At 49.2% G+C, this 26,143-nt stretch overlaps 2 protein-coding genes across 5 annotated transcripts in view; both read right to left on the bottom strand.

Annotated features, from left to right (window-relative positions):
• Positions 1-4,802, bottom strand: part of MTSS2 (MTSS I-BAR domain containing 2) — an 84,198-nt gene extending 79,396 nt beyond the window's left edge. For all 4 annotated transcript variants that reach the window (XM_060253980.1, XM_060253981.1, XM_060253982.1 and 1 more), the window contains exon 1: positions 4,676-4,802. In XM_060253980.1, coding sequence (XP_060109963.1) covers positions 4,676-4,744 — 69 coding nt within the window. In that variant the 5' untranslated portion in view covers positions 4,745-4,802. The remainder of the gene's footprint in view (positions 1-4,675) is intronic.
• Positions 4,803-9,420: 4,618 nt separating this feature from the next.
• The window catches only part of VAC14 (VAC14 component of PIKFYVE complex), a 167,932-nt gene continuing 151,209 nt past the window's right edge, over positions 9,421-26,143 (bottom strand). Inside the window, exon 19 of the mRNA XM_060254122.1 lies at positions 9,421-10,313. Within this exon, the coding sequence (XP_060110105.1) occupies positions 10,148-10,313 (166 nt within the window). The 3' untranslated portion in view covers positions 9,421-10,147. The remainder of the gene's footprint in view (positions 10,314-26,143) is intronic.

Genomic DNA, 26,143 nt, shown 5'->3' with positions numbered 1-26,143 from the left:
ACACACTTGTCCCTGGCACTCCTAGCACTGAGCAAGGCTGGCAATGGAGAAAACAGGAGGGGTGACTCCTTGCACCACTTCACCAGGGGTCTGACTTCATGAGCATCTTCTCTATTTCCCCTCCTCGCTTGGAGGGGGAACACAATACCATGTGCCTATTGGATGGGGCCACTGTATGCAGTGCAGTCTAGAATATGAACGCTGGCCTACAAGTCGGCATCCTGAAAGCAGCAACGGGTGGAGAATCCTTTGTTCAAATTGTAATCTAGTTGCAACAGCCCCTATAAACCCTAAAAGAAGTTTTCTTTTTATCAGACACTTGAAGTTATTCTACATTGCACTATGAATGTTTCGAAACTGTGTGCACGCTCATGTTGCTTTCCCACAGCTGTCCCCATCCACTCAATCCACCTGGCAGAAAGAGAGATTATTTTACAAAAAGAGTCCATGACTCGAGCTGCGGAAGCGGCTGGGGCGGTAGCAGAGCCCAGTGGCTTCTCTCTTGTATTCCAACCCTGCCCGCTTTGTATGGCCGATGTCCAAAGCAGAGCACTCAATTCATACAAATGCATTCTAAATGGGTCACCAACACTGTGTATCCTCACATGGCCACCTGTAAACAGCAGCTTGATATGATTAAGTCCTGTGCATGCACCTACCATGATAAACGCTGCTGGATGTGTGAGGATCAAGAGAGCACATCCATGTGGAAATGTAGCAGGTTTAAAATTATTTTACAATGATGCACAACCTATCTCCCCAATGATCCTGGAGCACATGTAACCTAAGCAAGCCAGCACACTGAAACTGGCACACGCTCATGAAACTACTCAATCAGTTGCCAATCCGAACGCCCAAAACTGAGAACAAATGATCAGTTTATTTATTTGCTTAATTCAGACCCCCTTTCTCCTCAACGCAGAACTAAAAGTGACTTATGTTGTTGTTCTCCACTTTAGCCTTATAAAAATCCTGTGTGGTAGGTTAGACTAACAGCATGTGACTGGCCAAAGGTCACCCACCAAACTTTCATAGCAGAGTAGGGATTCGAACCAAGGTTTCCTAAATCCTAGCTCAATAACTCTAACCACTGCTCCACGCTAGCTCCCCAGATCTACACCACACCATTGTATTGGGGTGGCTCAACCGTGTAATGCAGAAGTTAAGAATTCCAGGGAAGCCTAACATCACCAGGAGATTATGTGGAACAACTGATGGAACAAGTAGACAGAACCCTTAGTGTCTCATTTCTAGCAATGACTAATCTCTGGTCCAGAAGCATGCCAATAAGCCAGGCGAGTTCTCTTCGTTCCTCCATGGACAGCTCATAGAGAAAGAAGACTGCTCCTCTGTCAGGCTGGTAGTTGGAACAAACTGAAGGCACCATTTATTAAAATATCTCCACCCCACCTCCCATTTCCTCCAATCAGGCAATGGCTCAAGGAAGCTTACCTATGCAAGTGTAAACCACACCCCACAAACATGTTCAAACTCTACAGACAAGAAGGGGCTCCTTTGCCATAAACAGCTGCACAGAATGGAGCATTCAGGCCAGTACCCCAAATGGGAAGAGGAAGCAGCTGAGCTTCCAGATGAGTTCCTTGGCTGGAAATGGGGGCTCATCAATTGAGCAGGAGATGGGACTTGGAGAGGTGGTTGCTTATGAAGGAAAAGCGGATGCTAGGATTTGGTAGGGGTTGGACAGTTGGACTAGGAAATGGGAGACCCAGGTTTGAATCACCAATCTGCTATGGAAGCTCGCAGGATGACCTTGGGACAGTCACACTCTTGGCCTAATCTACTTCACAGGGTCATTGTGAAGATAAAATAGAAAACTGGAGAATGATGTAGCTCACCAGGGAGAAAGGTGGAAGTAAGCAATAAATACCTTGCCCTTTATTCTTACTTTGCAATAACATTACTTAAAACAACCTGCAAGACAAAAGTGACCCAATGATTCAATCAGAGCAAGAGGAAGTGCAAGGTGCTGGATGAGAGCCAAAAGGCTGAGGGAGGCCTGCCTGTAGCCTCTTAGCTAGCCACTCACAACAATAGGAACCAGGGATCAGCCAGAGTCCAGATACTGGCTCAACAGCCCTTCCCAACATCACAGGATCTGACTGCCAGCTCAACCGGTCAAGTGCCAAAGGAAGGGAGATCAGGAGCAGCCAGACAAAGCTTGCAGGAGGCAACAGAAAGAGCTGGCACAGATAGCAAAATCAGGCAATCTGCCACAAAACGCTGCCCTTCCCCCAGAGTCCATATTTTTTATTTCTGAAAAAAGAATAAGTTTGGGGCCTTCATGTTTGAAGGGTGATTTCTAATAAATGCCTGAAACCCAAACAGCTGGAGAGGATGTCCTTTTTAGCTCCAAATTCTGATCTCCCTCCACAGACAGCACCTTCTACAATGCCAACAATACATAGCCCAAAATAACTGCAATTCCTCTCAAATAGAAAATTCCTTTAGACTGCACAAAGAAAAAATAAAGATGCATATTATTCAGCAAACTGATGACATCTACAACATGCTGTATTTTAACACAAAAGCATAGACTTCCTGGTTTGGAAGTGCTGATTACCATCTGGTACGATCTGGAATGGGTGGGCAGTCTGCATCCAGTTTACCCTCTAGCAGGAGCCACAGCTGAGGTTGTGTGAAAGAGACAGAATCCAGGCCCCCTCAAGTCCTCAGGAGAGAGAACGGAAGTCGAGCCCACCAGCTGGGTATCTGCTCAGTCCCATGTTCTGAGACAGCAAAAGAATATTTCCCCCCACAAAAGGCACTCAGACCACTAACTGAAAGCCAAAGCAGTCTAGAACAGGGTTGGCCAAACATGCTTAACATAAGAGCCACATAGAATAAAAAAGGAGGAAGGAAATAGATGCAGGGAGGAAAGAAGAAATGGAAAGAAAACAACTTTAACTTTAAATGCCTTCTCCAAGCTGATAGCTGGTTTGGCTTGGAAAAGTGATTTAAAGAGAGAAATGCCTTCTCCAAGCCGGCTGATGGAGGCTTTGAAAGCCACATAATGTGTGAAAGAGTCACATGTGGCTCCTGAGCTGCAGCTTGGCCAACCCTGATCTGGAATACCTGATCAAAACTGAGGAGCCTTGACTTCAGATGCTTGTGTGGTCATCTCAACATCACACTCTTGCAGAGTTAGCAGGAGTACAGCATGGAGAAGGGAAGAACCAAGCGTGCCACAAAGAGCTTCTTGAACAAACATGGGATGAAAATAAAAGTGTGCAACCTCCCTGGAGGCATGGGCTCGTGCTCCAGCCCACTTCTGTAGGTCCAGCGGACTTCCTGGAAGTCCCTTGGCTGCCGTGCTCCTGATCCCAAGCCACAGAAGAAAACAGCTGGGAATGTTGTGCCAAAAGCGTAACTGGGCCAGGGGAAAGCTGCGTCTCCTTGAGTAACAGCTAAGGGAGGTCACCTTCTTCTGCTGCAAGCCTCCATACCCTTGACAGGTCTGAGGAGTCACAGAGCAAGCTGGGACAGGGAACCCCAACCATGGGAAAGTATCTTGCAGCACGACAAGAGATGAGACGCCTCCCAGATCAGATCTATCTGATCCAGCCCAGCCACTCCTTGGCCTCAGTCCCTCTCTGGTCCCCAAGGGCTCCTACTAGAGGGTAAACTGGATGCAGCAGCCCTGAGAATGAAGGTTTCTGAAATGCCCAAGAAGTGAGAATCCAGGGGGGAAAGGTCAACCAAAAGACACACCCAAGCGCAGCTGCCTCAAGACTCCTGCAAGCTAAATTTCACCCCTCTGAGCCCCCAAACATTGGGACGAGGCTTCTAAAGCCAATCGGAATCTGTACGCTTCTTTCCTTGAGCCTAGTTGGGCTCCCAGCCAATCTCACTAGCAGCATCAACCCTCCTCAAGAGCATCTTCCTTGTGCTGGTGCCTGGCAGATTCCAGCCTGCCCAGGCCACCCAGCCCAAGCATCTCGCTGAGGCTGGGGAAACGGGACGTCTGTGGCCGGACCCCACGGAAAAAGGGGACACCAAAGCTCTCTCGTTGCAGCCCAGCTGAAGCAACTTAAGCACAGCGGAACTTTATGATTTCTTGCCCCAAAGTCAACCCATTAGCACCTCCCTCCCTAACAATATCTAGTGAGCTGTGGCGTTTCAGTGCTGTCTTTGGGGGGAACCTGTACAGAAGACACCCGAACTACTCAGCAGTACCAGGAAAGCTCTCTGCACACGCCCAGGAGCACTTTCTCTGCAGACCACCTGGGGGACTCCCTGATCAAGAGAAGGCAACCGAGCAACCCCCCCCCCCCCTCCCGGGGTTCGCCAGGCAAGCCGGCTCCAGCTGACCACCCCACCCCCTTCTCCTCGGCTCATCGCACACCCGACCCGCTTCCTCGCAATGACAGCCCCACATATGGCGTCGGAAGGGGGCGTAGTCTTCCACTGCAGGAGCCCCAAGCCGCCTGAAGGGAGCCCACCGACTTCAATGGCGGGCGGAAGCCTGGAGCCGCCGTCGGGGGAGCCCGCCCGGCCTCGCCATTCCAGCGTCTGGGCCAGGGGCGACCGAAGAGCAGCAGCTGCGAGATGCTGCCGGGAGGAGGCAGCGCCGCCCCCCCTCCGGGTTGTTTACCGGGCTGGAAGCAGCAGCGCTCCTCCTGCGGCAGCCCCCCCCCCGAGCCCCCGCCAGCCTCACCTTCATGTCGTTGACGATGGCTTGGAAGAGGCCGCCCAGAGCGCCGCACTCCTTCTCCGCCGTCTCCATCGTGCCCACAGCCAGCCAGCGAGGACGGGAAGCGGCGGCGGCGGCGACCCCGCGGCGGGCTGGGAGGGGAGGAGGGGAGGAAGGGCAGCGAGGCGCCGACGCGAGGCCCCCCCTAGGCTGGCTCCCCACAGCAGCAGCAGCAGCCGCCGCGCCTCGTTCCGCGGCGCGCCTCTTTCAGGCTCTGGAGGCTCCGCTGCGCCCCGCGGCGCGAGCCATGGCGGTGCGGGCCGAAGGGCGTCGGGCGCAGAGAGACAAACGCCGCCTCGGCGCCCGCCGCCAGCCCCCGTCGAAGAGGGAGCCCGGGCGGGCACAATGGAGCCGAGCGGCTTGCACGGCGGGGCTCGGAGCAGGCGGCCGAAGGAGCGAGCCGGAATCCGAGAGCAGAGCGAGGAGGGGGGGGGGGCGCCAGTCACGTGGGCGGTGCGGGAGGGAGGGGGCGGGCCGCAGGCGGCGGCTCAAAGCGGGAGGGAAGGAAGGCGGGAAGGAAGGCAGGCAGGCGAGAGGGCAGCTCCTTCCCAAGGAAGGCCCGCGGAGCGCAGCGGCCCGGACGGGGCCGCAGCTGGGCTCTGCTGCTGGTGACGAGGCGCGGCTACTGCGGCTGCCCGCAGGGGCTTTGCCCGCTTGTGGGGGAGGCCGGCTTGCAGCTCCCCGAGGGCTCCTCCGCCAAGCCGGCCGCTGCTCGTCCCTGCATCCCCAGCGCCGCGCCCCCTCAGTGGAGGTGAATGAATCCGGATTGCCTCCCTCCCCTCGCCTCCCGCATCACAGTCGAGCAGCTACGGGATTCGTCCCCCTACCAGACGGGCGGCTCCCTCCCACCCCGCTGCCGTGACGCCCCCGCTCCTTGGCAGACAGGCTGCCAGACCCGTTCATTAGACTGTGGCGATGGGGGGGGGGGCGGTTTGATGCCGAAGAAGGGGTAAAGGAACAGACTGGGCGGCCGGGAGCTGTGCAGGCTTCAGAGGCCCACAGCGCTCTTCGGCAGATGGCAAGGTTTGCTCGCCCACTTGCGTCGAACTCTGGCGGGAGTGGACTAGCCCTAATAGCTCCTGCTGGACAGGCAGAAGAGACTATTTTTGCTGCAAAGCGCTTATCAAGTGATTGCTTAATGTCCCAAGGTGACTTCTAACCTGGAAACACAGAAAAACTGAGGCTAAGATGTACTGGCTGCAGAATCTTTCCTAGATTGCAGCTGGCTTGCGGGGGGGGGGGGTGAGGGGGTGATGACACTCCTGACTGACTGATTGTTTCTCCTGCATAGACTGTGATTGAGTCATTCACTTGCTTCCACTGCAGAGAACAGGCCTTCCTGTTGAGTCAGGGTCAGGTAGGAAGGGATGTGACAGACCCAGACCTAAGACCCTGGGGAGCTTCTGCCAGTCACAGTGGACAAGGCTGACCTTTGTGGACCAAGGGTCCAATTCAAGTATAAGGCTTCAGTATCATATGTGTCGCTGTGCCTCCAATGCACAGCCACGCTCAGTAACACAGAAGGCAGGCAGCTGTATTTTATCTTTCACAGACCCTTTCAGGCATAAGAGGGAAAAGTACACCTCTGCTTCAGTAATCTGGAAAGTCTGTTTTATGCAATAGCTTGGCAATGAAGTAATAGGGAGCCAGTCTTCAGAATTCCCTGCCAGAGCACGCTGTTAATGTGTGCATGAATCAAAGTACAGGATGATCCTGGGATTTCCTACACTGGAGAATCCTTAGGACCATATTGAAATACTGTATCCTACAACAAAGTACTGGGAGAAACCTTGCACTTTGAATTGTTAACTTCTATACCCAGATTATAAAGGCTGGTGTCTTCTTTACTGGGAGAGCCACATGCAGAAACCACGCTGAGGGTGCAATCCTGCAGCTACCAGTCTAGGCTAAGCACAACTCAGGAGTTGGCTTTTCGGTAATAAGCTGAAGATTGTGAAGAGCTGAACCGAAGCAACAGTTGGGGGAATACAAAGACCGGCTGTTACGGAGGTGCCAGAAAGACATTCAAAAGCAGGTCTTGTCTTGGTGGAGGGGCTGTAGATGCACACACTTAACCACTGACATTAAAGGCAGATGAAAAACTTGTGTTTCAAATGTGACAGAAAGTGTCATCAAGCCACGGATGACTTGCATAGGGTTTCTAAAGCAAGAGATGTTCAAAGGAGGGTTGCCATTGCCCACCTCTGCGTCACAATCCTGGTATAACTTGGAAGTCTCCCATCCAAATACTGGCCAGTGCCAAGCCTGCTTAGCTTCTGAGATCTGATGAAACTGAGCTAGCTTGGGCTATCCAGGTCAGGGCATTTCAAATACAGGGAGAGAAGACGACTGTCCCACAATATCCTATTTTCCCAAGTTTGTTCTGGCGAGAAACCAGAGCAAGGGGTGTCAGGAGAATGTCTGCCTCTGGCCAACTACTGGGAATGGGAATTGCCATCCAGAACCACGGCATCCTCAGCATGGCGTACCAGATACACAGCCCTCAGAGCAACCAGGAGATGGTCCCAGCTTTTGAGTGCACTTCCCTCCCTAAAACAGTTGGGATAGTGCCAACAACTGTCATGCGAAAATTGTGACAGGCCTCTACGCTTTCCTGGAGCTCCAGAAATTGCTGGGCAGCTATGCCCAGAGCTTATGAAGGCTAATTTTGCCCCCACCTTTTTTCAGGGGCTCCAGTTTGCTCACCCTCCCTTTACCTGGTGAATGTGGAGGGAGAAAAGCTTCCCTTTGGGCCCAGAAACTGGCACTGCTAAAGCATTTTCCTGATTCAAGGCCCACTAGAAGGAAGAGTGAAATGGCTGGTTTGTTGTGTCCCAGTATCAATTGTGGGGGCAAGAAAGACATTTCTCCACTTCAAATTTACCTTTTGGATTAGTTGGTGGGTAGAACGTTCCTTATCTCCTCAGAGCCTGGAGGCAAAGTTCAGTTTGGGGAACACACAACTGATGGCTTATGAAACAGCATCTATTTAAAAATCCTCTCTGGAGCCAGGAAAACTCCTAGGCTATTTGTTGACTGTGTGAGAAAGGAGGATGATTCCATGTTCCAACAAGCCCAGAACAGAAGACCCCCCCCCCCACACACACACACTGTGAGACGTTATAGAGACTGTCCTCAGAGCTCAGTCCTCGTGAAATGGGGGACCTTTGGTTTATCTCTCTGTGCATTGTGGGAAGGCATGAAACTTTTCGATGCACAGTTAAACCCCTGACTAGTGTTCCCTCTAAGCTGAATTAGTGTGAGCTAGCTCACTGGCATTTAGCCTCCACACATTTTTGTCTTAGGAAGGATAGCCCCAGAACAAACTAATTTATGCAGTATCAAATAACTGGCTCGCAACTTTAACGCCAGTAGCTCACAAAGTAGAATTTTTTGCTCACAAGACTCCACAGCTTAGAGGGAGCATTGCCCCTGACCCATGTACTCTTGACTCCCAAAGTCTTGGACAGAGAAAGGACTTTCCTACTGCCAGAGATGCTCTTAACTGGGACCTTCTGTGTACAAAACAAGGGCTTCACCACAGCCCCTCTCCTATCAGCCAATACTGTAACAAAACACTCCATGTAGAGGTCTACTAAGACTTCCTCTTGAACAACACTTCACCACCAACAATGTTCAGTTGATTGGCTCCATTGTAGGAGGCAACACAATCCTAAGTTCTTTGTGTGACCCCTCTGCACATCACTGCAGGCATCTGAAGGGCATTTGCTCTGGGGTTTTTTTCTAACATTTATTCCAGAAATGAAATATGATTGGGGGTCTCCATGATGTGGGCTTGACCGTTGTCCATGCAACAGCCAGTCTTGCTGTTTTGCAAACTCACCACTTCCTCACCCAGGATTCTTTACAACATAATCAAGAGGGAAAGAAGAGGCCACAGATCAACTTTTGCGCCAGACTCTTCACTCCTTTACTTCAATCCAGGATCTGAGACATATTCACACAGTCTAGAGTGTAAAGGTAATTTCTGCAGGCCCAGTGGAAACTAAACCTCTGGCTGCCTTCCCATACGTATAATCTCACAAGTCATTAAAAAAATTTCTACAGATATAAATTCGGCATATCACAGTGATGGGTTTTCAGCTCATGCTGGATTCCCCAATAAAATATATGTGTCCCTTGCCCTGCAAGTATGGAGCCCTGCGCTTTCCCTTTCCAGGGCTAGATAGTCCTCTAGTGCAGAGTGGTAAGCTGCAGTACAGCAGTCCAAGCTCTGCTCATGACCTGAGGTCAATCCCGGCGGAAGCTGGGTTCAGGTAGCCAGCTCAAGGTTGACTCAGCATTCCATCCTTCCGAGGTCGGTAAAACAAGTATCCAGCTTGCTGAGGGTAATGTGTAGATGACTGGGGAAGGAGAAGACCACCCTGTAAAAAGTACTGTGAAAGCGTCATGATGTGACGTCGCCCCATGGGTCGGTAATGACTTGGTGCTTGCACAGGGGACTGACTACCATTACCTTTTTAGATTTAGTATTCTGGACTAGCCTGGTGTTAGATAACTGCAGGTCCTAGGAAACTTCTAAACACTAAGCATGGTTTCATGATAGCTGCTATGTGCTTGGCTTTTAGAATGTCACAGCCTGGCTGATATGCTCAGGATAGGACCGCATACTGAAGTCTAACAATATCAGTGTCCATGTGTCCGGCCAGCGCTGCAGCTGCATAGGAAGGGATGCACACACCCAAATATCAAGCACCCCCTCTGTGAGGGTTTTGCCATCTTACTTTTATTTCAATAAGGGAAGTTTGACACTAGTACAAAGGTTCTCAGTGTAGAAATCTTGTTCATCTATAGAGATCTATATATACATACATGGATTTAGCTGGAGGTTAAGGCTGAGCAGTCCATATATGTGATTGGGGGGGCTTGGTGGGAATTAACCACAGGCAGTCGATGAGTGCAAGTCTTGGGGAGGGGGGGTGTTAAGTGCTCCAATCTTTGCAACCTGAGAGCCTTGCTCCTCTCTCATATGCATGGTCAGATCAGCTGGGAGAGAGAGGCAGAGGGTGAGTTTCCTGCATGCTCTCTCTCCTCTCTGATGAGAAGCAGCACAAAAATCCTCCCTCTGCCTCCCCCACCCCCCGCCCGCCGCCCTGGCAAGACTGTGACCATCAGGTGACTGTCACAAGGGAAGGCACCAGTGAAGTCCAGGACTTTGCCCCACTGCCGGAAGAAAACGCATGCTGGAGGGTGGGTCGGAGCTCCTCCTTCCCCCATCCCTGTAGTAAACTTTGTCCGGAGAGCATGTAAAGTTCTCCATACGGGGCAACTGCATTCGCTCACCACAAGCCAGTTCTGCTGTTCCTCCTCAACCATGCAATTATAGCAGCATATAGGGGCCAGCAGCTGCCACCTGGTTAATACCACAGCATCCAATGTTGCTCCCAGGCTCTTCTGGTGCTCCGGACTGAGCCTCTAGAGGATTGCTCTCCGGTCCAGGGTCTCTCCCCTGTTGGCTCGCTGGTGCCGGACCTGCAAGTGTTTGTTCTGGACCTTCTCGAAGTGTTGTAACAGTTCAGCGTAGTCAATGGCTGTGGTGGCAGCGGACTTCTTGACAGCAGGGCTGGTCTTTGAGTCGTCTCTGAGAAGAGGGAGCACACAGTCACCACAGCAGCAAAACAGAGGTTTTTCAACACCTTGGACTTCGGGAGGCAGCCAGCCTCAGTTCCTGACCTGAAGGCAGCACTGCTCAGCATTTTATTTTATTTAGGTGTTCATGTTGCCTTTCCATCCAACTGAGGGCCACTAAGGACGATGAACAGTCAGAAACATTAAAACACACACATATATAAAACAGTTTAAAAGGAAACACAAATGGGAAGGAAGGCCAGTGAGGCAATATTTTTTTAAAAACACAGGAAAAAGGTTCACCTGCTGATAGAATACAATGATAGAGGGATACTGAATCTTCCTGTGGAGGGAATTCTATAATTTTGGTGCCACAACTGAGAAGACCCTATCCTGGAATGGCAGTCAAGCAAATGGGCTGCATGTGATATCTCACTCTACTACTACTACTACTACTACTAATAAATTTATTTTTGTATCCCGCCCTCCCCCGCCAAAGGCAAGCTCAGGGTGGCTAACAAGACATGGCATGCACCATGATTACAGTAAAATACAATCCTTACTATAAAACAATTAAATAGTTAGATTACATTCATAAAATTAAGTTAAAATTAAATAAACAGTTAAACCATTATAAATTATAAAATTTCGGTGCTACAGCTCAGACTATACCCCTTCCCCTTCCACAATGGTTGCAGGCCCCTTGGGGAACATACAGGACTTGAGAGTCAATTCCCTAATTTGGCCTGACCTAGTTAATTGGCACCAGACTCCCTGATAGTAAAAGGTAGAGGAAGAGCACTCATTCTCCCTGAACTAGGTTTTCTTTTTGCCCAAGCATAGCTTTTAACAGCAGAGCAGGGAGACCCCTCCCACTTTTCCTTTGATGTCTCTCAAGCCTCGAAGAAAGTATTTGCGCAACTGATACCCTCCAGTGCTGTCTGCCTGCCCACTACCCTTCCAATCTGACGCTCCCTTTATAGTGAACATGGTCATCACCCAGCCAACTAGACACCATCCATCACTGAGGGCAGTAGCTGCTCACACACTGTGAAAGCTCCAGACTTCCCACTACTTAGTTCCTTCATTGTTACCTTGGTCTGTTCTTCTCTCCACATATAGAATCTAGCCTGCGTTTCCCAAATCTATTCCACAGAGGAGATGAGAAAGGCTTCGCCCACCAAACCCAGCCAGTGATTGGCTCTGACACTCCAGCGTCTTGCTTTACTGCAGACTCACTAGACTTTGGCAAGTTTCTTTATTAAATATACAACTGTTTCTAAAATGTATCTGAGGCTCATTTCACTGGCTGCTTCCACACGGAGACAATTCTCTGTTAGCTCTTACTCCTGCAGAGCAATTTGCAGTGGCAACTGAGCACCCACAGAATTTTTAAAAATAAATCCATGCAGTAGGTTTTCCCATGTTTCCCTTGCCTCAGCTCAACATGGCCAAGACTCTCCCTTCCACCAGAGGTTTCTTTTTAAAAAAAAACAACAACCAGGAATTACAAGGTTATAACATTAAAACAATCTATTGCCATGTTTCAGTAGTTCCCAACATTCATTTTAAAAAAAATAACTCTATAATCCTTTTTACTGTGGAGTTTCAAGAGAAAAGATGCAGGCTGTACCTTTTCCCCTTTAAATTCTACAATGAAAATAAGGAGGAACTTTTTAAAAAATCCTGGAAACTAGTAGATCGACATCAGAAAACACGGAAGCCAGGGCGAAGCAAGACATCTTTGTGGAAGTAACCATTGTGTGTACATAATCCCTCTCTGACCCATAAATTTTAAAAAACTGAAATTAAAAAATGCAAAACAATCAAAGCTACAAAGACCAGCTATTACTCAATAAGTCAATAAATCAGCTCTCTGGAATTGGGAAGCCGAGTGTGTGGTGTGTGCATGTGTGGGGAGGGGCAGGGAAAACTCCCTTCCTGCCAAGCAGTTTCCTGAAGATGCAACCCCTTGCAACGGAGCTCAGTTCCCAGGGGGAAACCAAGACCTCAGATCACAAGCCATCCGCATCTTCCTCCTTCAGAAGTTCTTTGATGCCCCCACTTATTTCAGTGAGGTGTCTGCACAAGATGTTCCCGTTCAAAGCAAAAAGCCATGTTCTTGTTTGAAAAGGCCTTAATGATGTTGCCTGAACCCAAAATACAAAGAGTTTGCAACCAAGATGTTGCTTCCTGTCTGACCACAATCTTCATTCTATGACTATTCATTTTAACCCTCTGCTAGCAAATGTTGAGCATTCGAGGGAGCATAATTATGGCACACAAGCCATGTGGAGAGCTGGCCACAGGTCTGTTGTGATCCAGTTATCCAGAGAACGCAGCCTTGTGCTGCAGAGGAAGGCAGTTGCTGCCCATACTGCTGTTCTTACCAAAGAGCCCCTTTGGTAAGAACAAGAACTCCAAAGAACTCTGGAGGGTTCCTTGAAACACCACTGGGAAGACACTGCATTAGTACTGACCACCCTCCCCCAATTAATAGGAAGCAGACTGAAATCAGGTTTGTCAAATCTGAAATCGGTATACTAATCATTTCAGTTGGCCAAAGACTGACTTCAGTGCCAACATTTTCAGACTTCATCAATCTGGAAAGGTCATCAAATATAAGCCCCAGCTGGCAAAGGGGTTGGCAAAAAAATGTAGAGTGAGCTTTGCCATGTTTGGAGCAGCGGCAGCAGCTGATGGCCCAGAACAGTTGACTGTTGCCTTCTAGTCATCTGGCTTTCAGAAATGCTCACTGGAAGGAGGAGAACTTCCTGCAAACGGTGGGAGACCTGAGAAATGCTATCGGAGGAAAGCAACATATAAGACCTGGTGCCAGCCAGCTTCGGCTCAAGAGAAGAACCTGACAAGCCCCACATAAGGGGGCAGCAGAGATGGATTAACAATTAGGCCAAGTAGGCACTGGCCTATAGGCCCCCACACCTTTAGGGGCCCAGGGTTGGCTTTCCCCCCGTTTCCCCCCTGCTTGCAACCTTCGCAGCCTCTATGCACAGCCAGCAACTGAGCTGCTCTTTGCTCGACTTGCCTGGTACAGTGGCTGCTGGCATTGTCACCAAGTTTGCCTCTCTCTGCCTCTCCCCTGCAGCTTTGTCAAAGGGGCTTTTGAGAAGGCGCCTGCAGGGTGCAGTGGGGTCCATGGGTGACAGGGCCCGCTCTGACTCTGATATAATTTGTGAGGAGGGGTCCAAGATTTTGACTACCTAGGGGCCTCCACAGGGTTTAATCCAGCACTGGGGGGCAGACCCCCGTTCCTATCAAAAAGGAAACAAGAAGAGGTTTTGACAGCTGTCCCCTCAAACACCAGCAACTCTGCGTAGTTGGAAAGGTGTGGTGTTCTTCTGTGGGACGTTTTCTAGTTCAGCCCTCTCTGTTTCGTCCGAGCTCCCAGCCATCCGAGTGGGTCAAAGAAGGGTTCTTGACCCCAGCCTGGGATTGTTGTTTTTGCTGTGGCTAATCCTGGGTGTACTAGGAGACAAAGCCCAGCGCCTGAGCTCTGCCGCACACTGGGAAAGCATTTCCTGTTTGTGAGCCTCTCCTTTTGATAAGCCCAGGGGGTGGCTGTTCGGAGGGTCAGCGGCCTGCAGCAAGCAGCTGGTGAGATGAGAAAGCCCAGCGAGGCAGCAGGGGAGGGGATCGAAGGCAGCAGCAGCAATACCACATCAGTTCCCAGAGAGGGGATGACCAGAAAGCCCCTGTTCATCCTTCTCAATGTCAGACATCCTATCAGACACCCCTTGCTTTTGTCTCAAGATGTGAAATGTACATCCAAATCAGAGGCAGATTCTTCCAGAGCTCTGCCCCTCGAGTAGGTTTTACTGACAGTGATGAATGAAAGTAAAGACACTGAAGATGGATGGATCCAGATAGCTTTTTTTGAGCAGGAACACACAGGAAAGCAGTTCCGGCTGGCTTGGTGTCAGGGGGTGTGGCCTAATATGCAAATGATTCCTGCTGGCTGCTTCCACAAAAAAAGCCTGGCATGAAACAATGGTGATGCTGGGGTGTGGCCTAATATGCAAATGAGTTCCTGCTGGACTTTTTCTACAAAAAAGCCCTAGATCCAGCAAGCCACAAACCAGAGACAGAAATGTGCTGGTCCAAAGACTGCTTACTTCCTTTACACCTTAAAGAGAAGGTGACCTGGATGCCAGTGGATATAGATCAAAAGGCACCTTGTGCTCCAGTGGCCCAGATACTAAAGAAGACAGGCTCATTCTCAGCTGCCTCAGATGCACCGCTGGCTAAAAACTGGCTGCCTTTCATTGGCTGCTCTACTGCAATGGCATGGAATGATCATAAACACCTCTATGTAACAGAGCATTAAGAAACTCTGCTGCTAAGAAAGGAGGGTAGTTTGGTAAACAACAACAACACTGGCAGGGCCTGAGTACAGGAGGAGGCTGTATGCTGCTGGTGGGGTGTGGCAGAGAGAAGAGAGAAACCCAGGCAGGGGCTGCTCAGTGCTCTGAAAGGCCCTTGCCCCCTTTCCTTGGTTGCAGATCACAGAAGCATAGAGTTGGAAGGGACCTTCTGGGTCATTAGTCCAACCCCCCTGCACAATGCAAGAAATTCACAAATACCTCCCCTTATGTTCACAGAATCAGCATTGCTATCAGATGTCTATTTAGCCTCTGTTTAAAAATCTCCAGAGAAGGAGAGCCCACCACCTTCTGAAGAAGCCTGTTCCTCTGAAGAACCGTTCTGTCAGGGTGTTCTTTCTAATGTTTAGCTGAAAACTCTTTTAATTCAATTTCAACTCATTGGTTCTGGTCCGATTTTCTGAGGCAACAGAAAACAACTCTGCACCATCCTCTGTTTGACAGCCCTTCAAGTACCTGAAGATGGTTATCATACCACCTCTCAGTCATCTCCTCTCCAAGCTAACATACCCAGCTACTTCAGCCTTTCCTCATAGGACTTGGGTCTCCAGACCCCTCACTATGAACATATGAACATATGAAGCTGCCTTATACTGAATCAGACCCTTGGTCCATCAAAGTCAGTATTGTCTTCTCAGACTGGCAGCGGCTCTTCTCAAGCTGAGGTTTTTCACACCTATTTGCCTGGACCCTTTTTTTGGAGATGCCGGGGATTGAACCTGGGACCTTCTGCTTCCCAAGCAGATGCTCTACCACTGAGCCACCGTCCCTCCCCACTATCTTCATTGCCCTCCTCTGGACACATTCCAGCTTGTTCATATCCTTCTTAATTGTGGTGCCTCAAACTGAACACAATAGGTGAGACCTAACCACCCCAGAACTCTTGCCTATGAAAACAAACAGGTCCAGAAATACGAAGATGAGGATTACAATCCCTTTACTGAATGGTGCAAAGGTCACTGGACTAAACAGACTAAGCAATTCCTTATGTACAATCTGCATAATAATGTAGTCTCAAAATCTGGAACTTATGACAACTATATACTCTAGAGGCCAAAGAAGGTTATGACTAGGCAATAGAACAGGATGGCTCAAATGTTGGCATTTCTCATTAACTCTGCTGTCTCTGTCATAATAAAAGGTTTGGCCACACCCCAAGCAGGTATACTTGGAAGTAATGCCCCCTGGGTTCAATGCGACTTACTCAGAAGTAAGTATGCATATGGCTGCAGGAATCAGCTTTACAAATACACAAAGCTGAGAGCAGACTACTAATACCCTGCCCCAAAAGTTCTCTGAATACAGCAGTGCTCTCTCTCACCCCACCCTCAATAACTACAGAAGTTGGACCAACAAAAGGCAACTATCACCTGCTTTGTTTTTGAGCAACTGCCACCAACCAAGGCCACACACCAAAGGTCTGGCTTACAGAAGCTCATGCTGAAATAAAGGCAAAACAAAGTGGCAGCACAGTGCACAAACAGAACAGAAAAACAACTGTGAAATATCAGCCCACTGATAAAGCAATATATACCAAAACCTCTTCTATTGTCTCAACCAACATATATCATGAACAACTTAGCAAAAGGTCCAGCGATATCCAATGATTATTATAAGTGTCCAAATAATGGAAGGACCCCAACAGTCCTCAAAAAGGCGTGCTCAGGAATGCTTTGCTTCTATATCATTGCACCCAATGTTCAAAATAAGATGGAGTCCTCCTCAAGTGTAAGTTGATCCTAAAAAAGACTCTTCTTCTACGTGATCGTCAGCTGATATTCCACGTTTCCCATGCAAACTGCTTTATCAAGAAGCCGACATCTCCATGGTTCTGAGAATCTCAAGGGCTATTCACAGCATTATGTTCATTTATTCAAAGTGGCACAGACTAACATAGACTAAGGTGCTACCAGCCTCTGAACTTTTAAAAAGAACTTCTTCCAGCCTTTTGAATGGTGGAATGAGTGCAGAATCTGGGGCCAATTTGGGCATTTAAATGTTTCTAACTGTTGCTTGTGGTTCCAGGACACCAGTGTTGGTGAAATCTCAGCAGTCGCAGGGCTCCCATTTGTCAGGAAGCACCTTCCCCCTTCTGTAAAGTTGCTAAATGCCTTTTGCCTCTGAGGCCAAACTGTCCACGTTCTCTCCAGACCAGTTGCTCCTTCCATTCCCTGCGTTCTTGGCAAAAACAAATAAACCTAATGCTTTGAAAACCTTTATTTGGGAAGTAAAGCAAGCAAACATGGGCAGATTTGCCCAATTAACTTTTGAGTGCAGAATGTGGATGTGGGGTGGCTTTTTTGTTATTGTTGGGTGCAAAGCAGCCCCAGCCTGGTCTGTGCACAGCAACAGCTAGTGATAAAAGCAAGCAAGTCATGAAAGCCCCTGAGAGGAGAATTGTTGGAAAAAGCGGAAGCAAAAATAAAAGACACACAAAACTTGCAAACCTGTATTGGCATATATTGGTCCAAGAAAGGGTACCAACTTTCATGATTCTGTATCTGCCTCTTTCTCTTGGGGTGGGGGGTGGGACCCAACCAACAGCAGCATCTGCACCAAACGTCTTGGAAACTCATTTTCCAAGTGGAGAGACATGAAATACCATTATAGAACAGTTCAGTCCTTGGCAACCAACACAAGTACATCGCAAACAGTGGGAAACAGAGATTATGGGTTTCCAGAGCGATGGAAAGACTTAGAGGATGCCAGGCATTGCGTAAAGTAAAATCCACACTGAAGGGAGAAAAACAGGGAAGCATTGACAAGGCTGCTTAGAGCAGCTTCAGCCAAAACGTGAAAGCAGTGTCCCATTCCCCACCCCCCACCCCCGGTCCATTTGTTTTCGGCCTGGATTGGCTTCACTACAAAGCTGCACTGCCTCACTGGACAAAAGCAAAGCTGAAGTCCACCATTCCTGAAGCTTGTGCTTCCTCCTTCTCCTCCTCCTCATGTTTGTCCCCATCCGAGATGCCAGCCAGCAAACAGGCAGGGGAGGCATGGCTAGTCTGCTGTTGAGGGCTCCCCCTGTCTTCCTTCATTTCAAGTCTGACAAGAGATAGACAGATTTTTCAGCTGGATGTTGGCTTGGCTTAAGGAGTCCCCGAAGACGTTCTCTTCCTGTTTACACGGATTAGAGCCGAACTTCTGCCTGTGGTCCTCAGAGCAGGGCTCCAGCCATTCAACAGGCCTAATGAAAATTCAGGCTAGGGAGACGGTGGCTTGCTTAGGGACACCCTGGGAGTTTCATAGGCGACTGACTTCCTCTACAGCCAGGCCCAGCAAAATGCCTCACAAAATGCTGTCTGATCCCCCTTCGCAGAGCTTCTTTTGGATTTGAACTCAAAAGTGCTCACAAAGCAAGTGAAAATCCAGCCCTAGAAGAATCAAACACCAAAAGCATTCAGTACTGAGTGTGTGAGGGAGGGCTGCTTGATTCTGATGGGCTTGCATTACTGTTGTTGTTGTTAATAATAATAAAATTAATTAATTGCTCCATCCTGGCTAGTGCTGGGCTCTAGCTGATGTACATTAACAATATAAAACAATACATACATTTAAAACCAATAGGACAATTTAAGTTAAAAACATTTAACAAACCCCGATGGTGCCCTAGTAATTTTGTTCTTATTCCAGATTGTTGGGCATCATGTTGGGGGGGGGGGGCTCAGAGGAATGGAGAATGAAGGTGCCAGCTAGGCAACCATTGCTGTCCTCAAGCAAAAGCCTGGCAGAACATCTCTGCCTTGCAGGCCCTGCGGAATTGCATATGGTCCCCACAGGCAGGGCCGGATTAACAATTAGGCAAAGGAGGCACTTGCCTATGGGCCCCGTGACTTTAGGGGCCCCGGGGCCAGCTCTCACCCCACCCCAGTTTCCCCCGGCGGCTAGTTTGCCTCTCTCTCCGTCAGCCCCTTCCCCTCAGCTTGCCTGCCTTGCCTCCTCCCCGTTGCTTCCCCCTTCATCCGCCTGCCCCCTCCCTTCCCGTCGCTTCCCTCGTTGTTGCTTCCCTGTTCATCCGCATCCCTCTTCACCTGATCCCTCCCCGTTGTTTCCTTCTTTGTCCACCTGCCCCGCCTCCTCCCCATCTGCCGACCCAGCCTCAGGGAAACACATCTCTGGAGTGAGAGAAAACCGCTTCTGCGCTCACCGGGCTCGCAAGGCACTTTCAGCCAAGTCAGATGGGGAGGAAAGGGAAGCCATTGCAAAACTCCGTCTGGGCTCTGGTTGAGTGGTGGGCAGCGGGCACAGGACACTTCCCCCCCCCCCCAAGTAGAAATCCAAATTGCCTGCAGCAAAAAAAGTGAGAAAGCCAGCCAGGCAAGCCAGCTCCGTCAGGCTCGCCTGCCTTCAGTAGCTCCTCAGCCCCTCTTCTGCATCTTGCAGCGCCAGGCCAGCCAACTCCTGGGGGGAGCTGGAGGCTGCTTTTGCTGCAGGCTCAGCCTTGTAGCCAGAAATTTCTGAGTGGTGGTGGGGGGATCAGGGCATATAATTTTTTTGTGGGGGGCCGTGGAGGCTTGGCTGCTTTTTCCAGCGGCCAGCTGCCTGGCCCCAGCTCGCTCTCATGCTCTTGAGGGTGGGAAGAGCCTGGGGGAAGCAGCAGCAGCAAAAATGGAACCGTGGGAAGAGTGGGGGAGGCAGGGAAAGTCCAGGGAGAGCGGCAGTGGGGAAAATGGGGCCGCGGGGAGAGCGGCAGTGGGGAAAATGGGGCTGAGGGGAGAATGGGGGAGGCAGGAGCGGGGTGGGAAGAGCCTGGAGAGAGCAGTGGCATGAAAATGGGGGAATGCCTTTTTAGCCACTGGTTCCTGCTGTTTGCAGCAAGGGGCACAGGCAGTGGGGCGGGTGCTCCAACTCGGAGATAAATTTGCGAGGGGCCCCCCAAGATTTTGACTGCCTAGGGGCCTCCACAGGATTTAATCCAGCCCTGCCTGCAGGGCCCTGGTGTCATCTGGCAGAGAGTTCCACCTGGCTCTCATTGGAAACAGCCAGACCTCTTTAGGGCCAGGGAACACCAGCAAGTTATTACCAGTAGAGTGTAATGCTCTTCCAGGGATATAATGGAGGAGGTGGTCCTGCAGACATGTCAGTCCCAGACAGCTCAAGGCCTTAAAAGGTCATAACCAGAACTCTGAATCTTTCATCTACTGCTTCATTTGCACCCTGTGTTCCTCTCCAATGGGAACCCAAAGTGGCTTTCATTGTTCCCCTCTCCTCCATTTCATCCTCGCCACAACCCTGTGATGTAGACTAGGCTGAGAGTATGTGCCTGGCCCAAGGTTACCCAGCAAGCTTCCACCACGGAGTGGGGATTAGAACCTGGTTCTCCCTGATTACAGTCTGACACTGTAATAGGGGTATGCATTCAGGTCTTCCTGAGCCAAAAGTATACCCAAAAAAATCAGCATCCCAAAAGTGTCTGGGATTTTTTTGAGGGGGGGGGGCGATAACCCTCCCCCAAAAAATCCTGGGTATTTTTGGGAAGCAGGAAGATTCAGGGAAACAGCTGAGAGGCAGAGATACTGCTGGCCTCTCAGCTGTCTTCCCCCCACTCCCATCTTCTGCAGTTCTTTTAAACCAGCTGGGTTTAAAGGGACTGCAGAAAAGATCAGGGAAGACGGCTGAGAGAAGGGTGCTCCAACTGCTCAGCTTTGTTTTGTGGCTTTACCACTCCTGCTTTTCCCCATCTTGGTCCATTGGACCCCCCAAAATTTGGGATTTCAAAAAAATCTCAGATCTGAATACTTTGCCGGGAATGGGATCTGGAATTTCTCAGAAATCCTGAATTGGGGGAGGGGGGCTCCTAGTAGACTTGAACTTTACAAAAGAAATAAGAAACAAAATTTACACCCCTACACTGTAACCACTACACCACGCTAAGCTCTTCAGATGAGTTTGCTTCATCCATAATAAAACAAAAGTCCAGTGGCACCTTAAAGACTAATAATATTAATTTCAAGTGAACTTTTGTGAGTCACAGCCTACTTCTTCAGATGGATAACTAAAGGGAATATCCATACTGGGAAATTCTATGAGGAAGGCTGAGAGGTGTGTAAGGCCCCCTATATACTCCTGCAAAAGGCACACTGGGAAAAAAGACATCTCTCATAATCTTTCACCCCCGATTCTCTTAATGTACAAGTGCCAGCCATATTTGGGTTAGGAGTGAGCCAGAGTGTGGTCTGGAAGTGCGCAATATAAACCAAGATGGAGAAGGACCAAACAAAATAGTTCCTAGCAGCAATGCACAAGTCTGACTTGCTATTTTGGGAGGTGGCTCTAGGGTGTCTCCAGACTACAGGTTTTCCCCCCTTCAAAAACAAAAGAAATATTTGTGTCTATTGTGGAGCCCACAGGAAAGGTAAAATTCCTTCTTATCACAAAAATCCAACACCTTTGGGTCCTCCCTTCCTAATCCTGTCAATGGGCCATCCCCACCACTGGGCAGCCTTTTCTCTTCAGCAATCTAGGATCATCAGCAGACATTAGCATTCTGACCTTCTTGGACAAATTACATTTAAAAAAAACCATTTTAACAGTTCCTGCTTACACCCAAAACTCATCTCCTGGCCCCATTCTCTGAGCAAACATAGAACATTACACTTTTGTATCTAGCTCCTGGGAAACATTGAACTTACCCTCACCACACAATGGAAATCCCATCAAACTATTGTATAAACCACTTAACACACCCAGACATACCTCGAGGGTATGTTTTTGCTTGTTTAAGGAGACACTCTGGACATGGTTAGTGTGTGTTGTCATGTCCTGCTACAGCCTTGCACCCCCAAACTCTGTTTGGGCTACTTTCCATATCTTCTGCTTCATGGACTCCTGGACCTCTGAATGGTAACTATATTTCTCCTAAATCCCTGCTATATCCTTCTCATCCATGTATTTTCTGTTAAGCTTGTTTTGTTTCCAGTGTGAATCAATTTTCTGTATGTGTGGATTACTTTGTTATTTTCTATTAATAAAACAACCTCCCTTGGTTAAGCAACAGTCTGATTAATTCTGAGAGTTCTCAAAGGATCAGTCCTGGTATAAAGACCCCGTTACCGCCTCTCGCAAGCCAAAGTCTTCTTAAGAGCTAATATTCCCCCAAAACATTAGGAGATCCTCCAATTCTGGTAGCAGGTGGGAAACCAAGCTGTGGTGTGACTTTGTAGCAGGAACTGCTTTGCATATTAGGTCACACACCCCTAATGTAGCCAATTCTCCAAGAGCTTACAGGGCTTTTAGTACAGGGCCTACTGTGAGTTACAGGAGGATTGGATACATCAAGGGTGTGTGGTCCAATATGCAAAGGAATTCCTGCTACAAAAAAATCTCTGACCATGAGTCTTTCAAGTGTAAATCTCAGTGAGATGGGAGAGGTGAGGAGTTGATGTAAAAAGGGTGGGTGTGAGTCTCATCATAAACCAAGAATTCTCTTTCACTGTATCTGAGGAAGTGTGCCTGCACACTAAAGCTTATACCTTGTATAAAACTTTGTTGGGCCGCGGTTACACTCACCATTAAATCCATCCCTAACCCGTCACTATTATACCCCGCAGCTTTTTTACAACAAATTTCCTGATCAGACATCCCTCCATCCTTCAGTTCTAAGCAGCGTTGGTCCCGTCGCTGGTTGATCAGAGGTCTCAACTGGACCTCATTTTTTGAGATGGCATTCCACACTCGCGCAAGTGCAGTACCGTGGGATATTGTGCTTGGCTTTTATTTTTAAAGGTGGCAGAAAAGGTGGGTGATCTGCACCCCCCCCCCCATTTAAACACCCAGAAAGGAAGGGGAACCCCAGGAGCTCTCTTTGCTGTCTCTCCGCTTGGCAGGGGAGACAACAAAGGTGGGTGATCTTACTCCCCCCCCCATTTAAACACCCCATCATGGTGTTTAAATGGGGGGGGGAGCACGGCACCTCTCTTTGCTGTCTCTCCGCCTGGCGGGGAGACAGCAAAGGTGGGTGATCTTCCTCCCCCCTCCATTTAAACACCCTGACGTGGTATTTAAATGGGGGGGGGGGGTAGCACGGCAACTCTCTTTGCTGTCTCTCTGCCTGGCGGGGAGACAGCAAAGGTGAGTGATCTTCCTCCCCCTTCCATTTAAACACCCCAACGTGGTGTTTAAATGGGGGGGGGGGAGCACAGCAACTCTCTTTGCTGTCTCTCCACCTGGCAGGGAGACAGCAAAGGTGGGTGATCTTCCTCCCCCCTCCCATTTAAACACCCCAACGTGGTGTTTAAATGGGTGGGAGCACAGCAACTCTCTTTGCTGTCTCTCCACCTGGCAGGGAGACAGCAAAGGTGGGTGATCTTCCTCCCCCCTCCCATTTAAACACCCCAACGTGGTGTTTAAATGGGTGGGAGCACAGCAACTCTCTTTGCTGCCTCTCCGCCTGGCGGGGAGACAGCAAAGGTGGGTGATCTTCCTCCCCCCTCCATTTAAACACCCCAATGGGGTGTTTAAATGGGGGGGAGAACAGCAACTCTCTTTGCTGTCTCTCCGCCTGGTGGGGAGACAGCAAAGGTGGGTGATCTTCCTCCCCCCACCATTTAAACACCCCAATGTGGTGTTTAAATGGGGGGGAGCACAGCAACTCTCTTTGCTGTCTCTCCACCTGGCGAGGAGACAGCATAGGTGGGGGATCTTCCTCCCCCCCATTTAAACACCCCGCCGTGGTGTTTAAATGGGGGGGGGGAGCACGGCAACTCTCTTTGCTGCCTCTCCGCCTGGCGGGTCATCTTCCTCCCCTGGCAGGGAGACAGCAAAGGTGGGCGATCTGCCTCCCCCCCCATTTAGGAAAGGTCCCCTGTGCAAGCACCAGTCGTTTTCAACTCTGGGGTGACGCTGCTTTCACAAAGTTTTCATGGCAGACCTTTTACGGGGTGGTTTGCCATTGCCTTTCCCAGTCATCTATACTTCCCCCCCACAGCAAGCTGGGTACATATTTTACCGACCTTGGAAGGTTGGAAGGCTGAGTCAACAATTGGTGGCGCAATGATATCATTTGGAGTGGGCTCTCACAGGGAAGCGCATGTGCGCTTGTGACGAGTCGGCTACAATGGAGCGTTCAAACATAGAAAGTACATGTGAGAGTCGTCGGAAGCATTCTTATTCCGGATTTAATGTACTAGCAAAAAAGTCCGCGTCTCAGTCATGGCAGTTCGGGACACGAACGAGCCAATGACCATTGCCAGATGCTGATGTTTGGACAACCGCATAAAATCCGACATGCATCTGGCTTTCATCCATGCCCATCTCGTCAGTTTATGTGCATCTGACCTCGGCCTTGGTCTTACAGGTGCCCCTGGACTCAAATTTTGTTGTTCCAAGAATTAGCAGTTACACATACTGGATGTAAATCATAGCTGGAGTAGCTATGTTTGTCTCTCTGTGGCAGCAGAAATGAGCAAGAGCCCAGTGGCACCTTAAAGACTAACAAAATTTGTAGCAGGGTATGAGCTCTCATGAGTCACTGCTCCCTTCTTCAGATACCTAAAATAGCATTTCTAAAGATATCTGAAGAAGTGAGTAGTGACTCACAAAAGCTCATACCCTGCTACAAACTGTGTTAGTCTTTAAGGTGCTACTGGACTTTTGGGTTTGGTGAGGGAGGGTCAAAGGTTCAGACAGGTAAGGAAATAGTTTAAGTGGGAATTACCTGATATTGGTGCAAGTTTATAGCACTGTTCCCTCTAAGCTGAGCTAGTGTGAGCTAGCTCACAGTTTTTTAGCCTCTGGCTCACACATTTTTGTCTTAGCTCACAAAATATGGCTCCAGAGCAAACTAATGTATGCAGCAGCTCACAACTTTAACGCTAGTAGTTTACAACTTTAATGCTAGTAGCTCACAAAGTAGAATTTCTGTTCACAAGACTCCACAGCTTAGAGGGAACATTGGTTTATAGTACATTGCAACACATCAGTCTCCCACATCAAACAGCCTCTCTCAGCCCCCACCTCAAATCCCCTGTGCCCTTTAACCAACTCACTGGTAAACAGGGACCAATGCAGCCATCCATGTCTACCAGCTGGCCACCCTTGTGGTGCCTTCTCCACATGTTCTTGAAGGGCACTGTGCGCCCTTCCTCTGATGGGTTCAACTGACCCTTGCTGACTTGGTTAAGAGCCAAGGAGTTATAATATAACCAGCATTATTGCTGGAGAAGTTAATCCAGCTTAAAACAAGAAAAAAAGCTTCCTTCCATCCTCATTTATACCCTAGCAGATGGATCCCTATCTTGAACTCACCACATGGAACAATGCCACGGTCACTGCAAGGCTAGTGTATTGTAACACACTCTACATGGGTCTGCCATGAAGAGAACTCGGAAGCTTCAGCTGGTACACAACACAGCAGTTCCACTGCTGGGGGATCGAGGTGAAGTATGCATGTCACATCTGTTCTGCAGTTTCTACCGGGGTTACCAATTAATTCCTCAGTGTAGTTCAAGGTGCTGGTCACCACATATATACTGGACTACCTCTCCCAAAATGCCCCGCTGCACCTTTTGTGCTAATCTGAGTAAAGTCATCAAAAGGTGCAAGAAATGGGTAAGACTGGCAATTATTTGCATGTATTCTCTGTGTGGCTCCCACTTTGGAGGGTGGCCTGCTGAGCCAACCAGGAAGGTTCTTGCGGTTGTTTCTTTCTGTAGACAGTTTAAACAGAACTGTTTGGGGGGGGGCATTTTTATGAAGGGGAGAACAGTCTCCTGCATAATTTATTGTATACACTGCCTTGTTTGTATTTCCATTGTTTATCTAATTTGTACAATCCAGTTTGTTAAGTTGTTTATGGTATGTCTTAAATTGTTTTTCTGTATTGCAATTCTCCCCCTAATTTTGTAATCTACCTCAAGTCTCAGATAAAAAGGCAAACTTTAGGTAAATAAAATAAGAGGATTGGGTGAGGGAGGCTGCCTTGGACCCTGAAAAGGAACGATCCAACGCTTAGTCAATACAGTGTCAAAGTGATACAGCGAACCATGTTCCACTTTCCACTAGCCACTGGCTGCCATCTCATTCCATGCAGGCAATGAAGAGGACATTGCTCATTTTTCCTCATTAGGACTCCTCATTTGGACTGATCCCGCAATTCGGAACATGGTCCCCTGCTCATCTGCCACAGAGTGAGGGGCTGAAGGCATAGGAGGAACTTGGCACTTTGAATTCCTGTGACTCTAACTTCAAGGGGCTTTGCATTTTACTGGACCCACGTGTACAGGACTCAGGCCTTGGCTTTGCCCAGCTGGATGTCCAAAGTTTCTGGACCAGGCAAGAGGAGGCAATCCCAGCTGTAGACACCCATCCTGTACACTCTGCAAGCGCACAGACTGCTCAAGGCCCTGGTGCACAGATCCACATCCTCAAGAGATGGGGCTGAACATGTGCATTTGCATGGCCAAACTCAACATCGCAAGTGGCCAAAAGCTCTGTCCAAATCTCA

This window comes from Heteronotia binoei, chromosome 14 (genome assembly GCF_032191835.1).
Source record: "Heteronotia binoei isolate CCM8104 ecotype False Entrance Well chromosome 14, APGP_CSIRO_Hbin_v1, whole genome shotgun sequence".
In the NCBI taxonomy this organism is placed as follows: Eukaryota; Metazoa; Chordata; class Lepidosauria; order Squamata; family Gekkonidae; genus Heteronotia; species Heteronotia binoei.
Note: the sequence above shows the minus strand (reverse complement) of the source record. Positions and strands in the feature narration are given on the sequence as shown.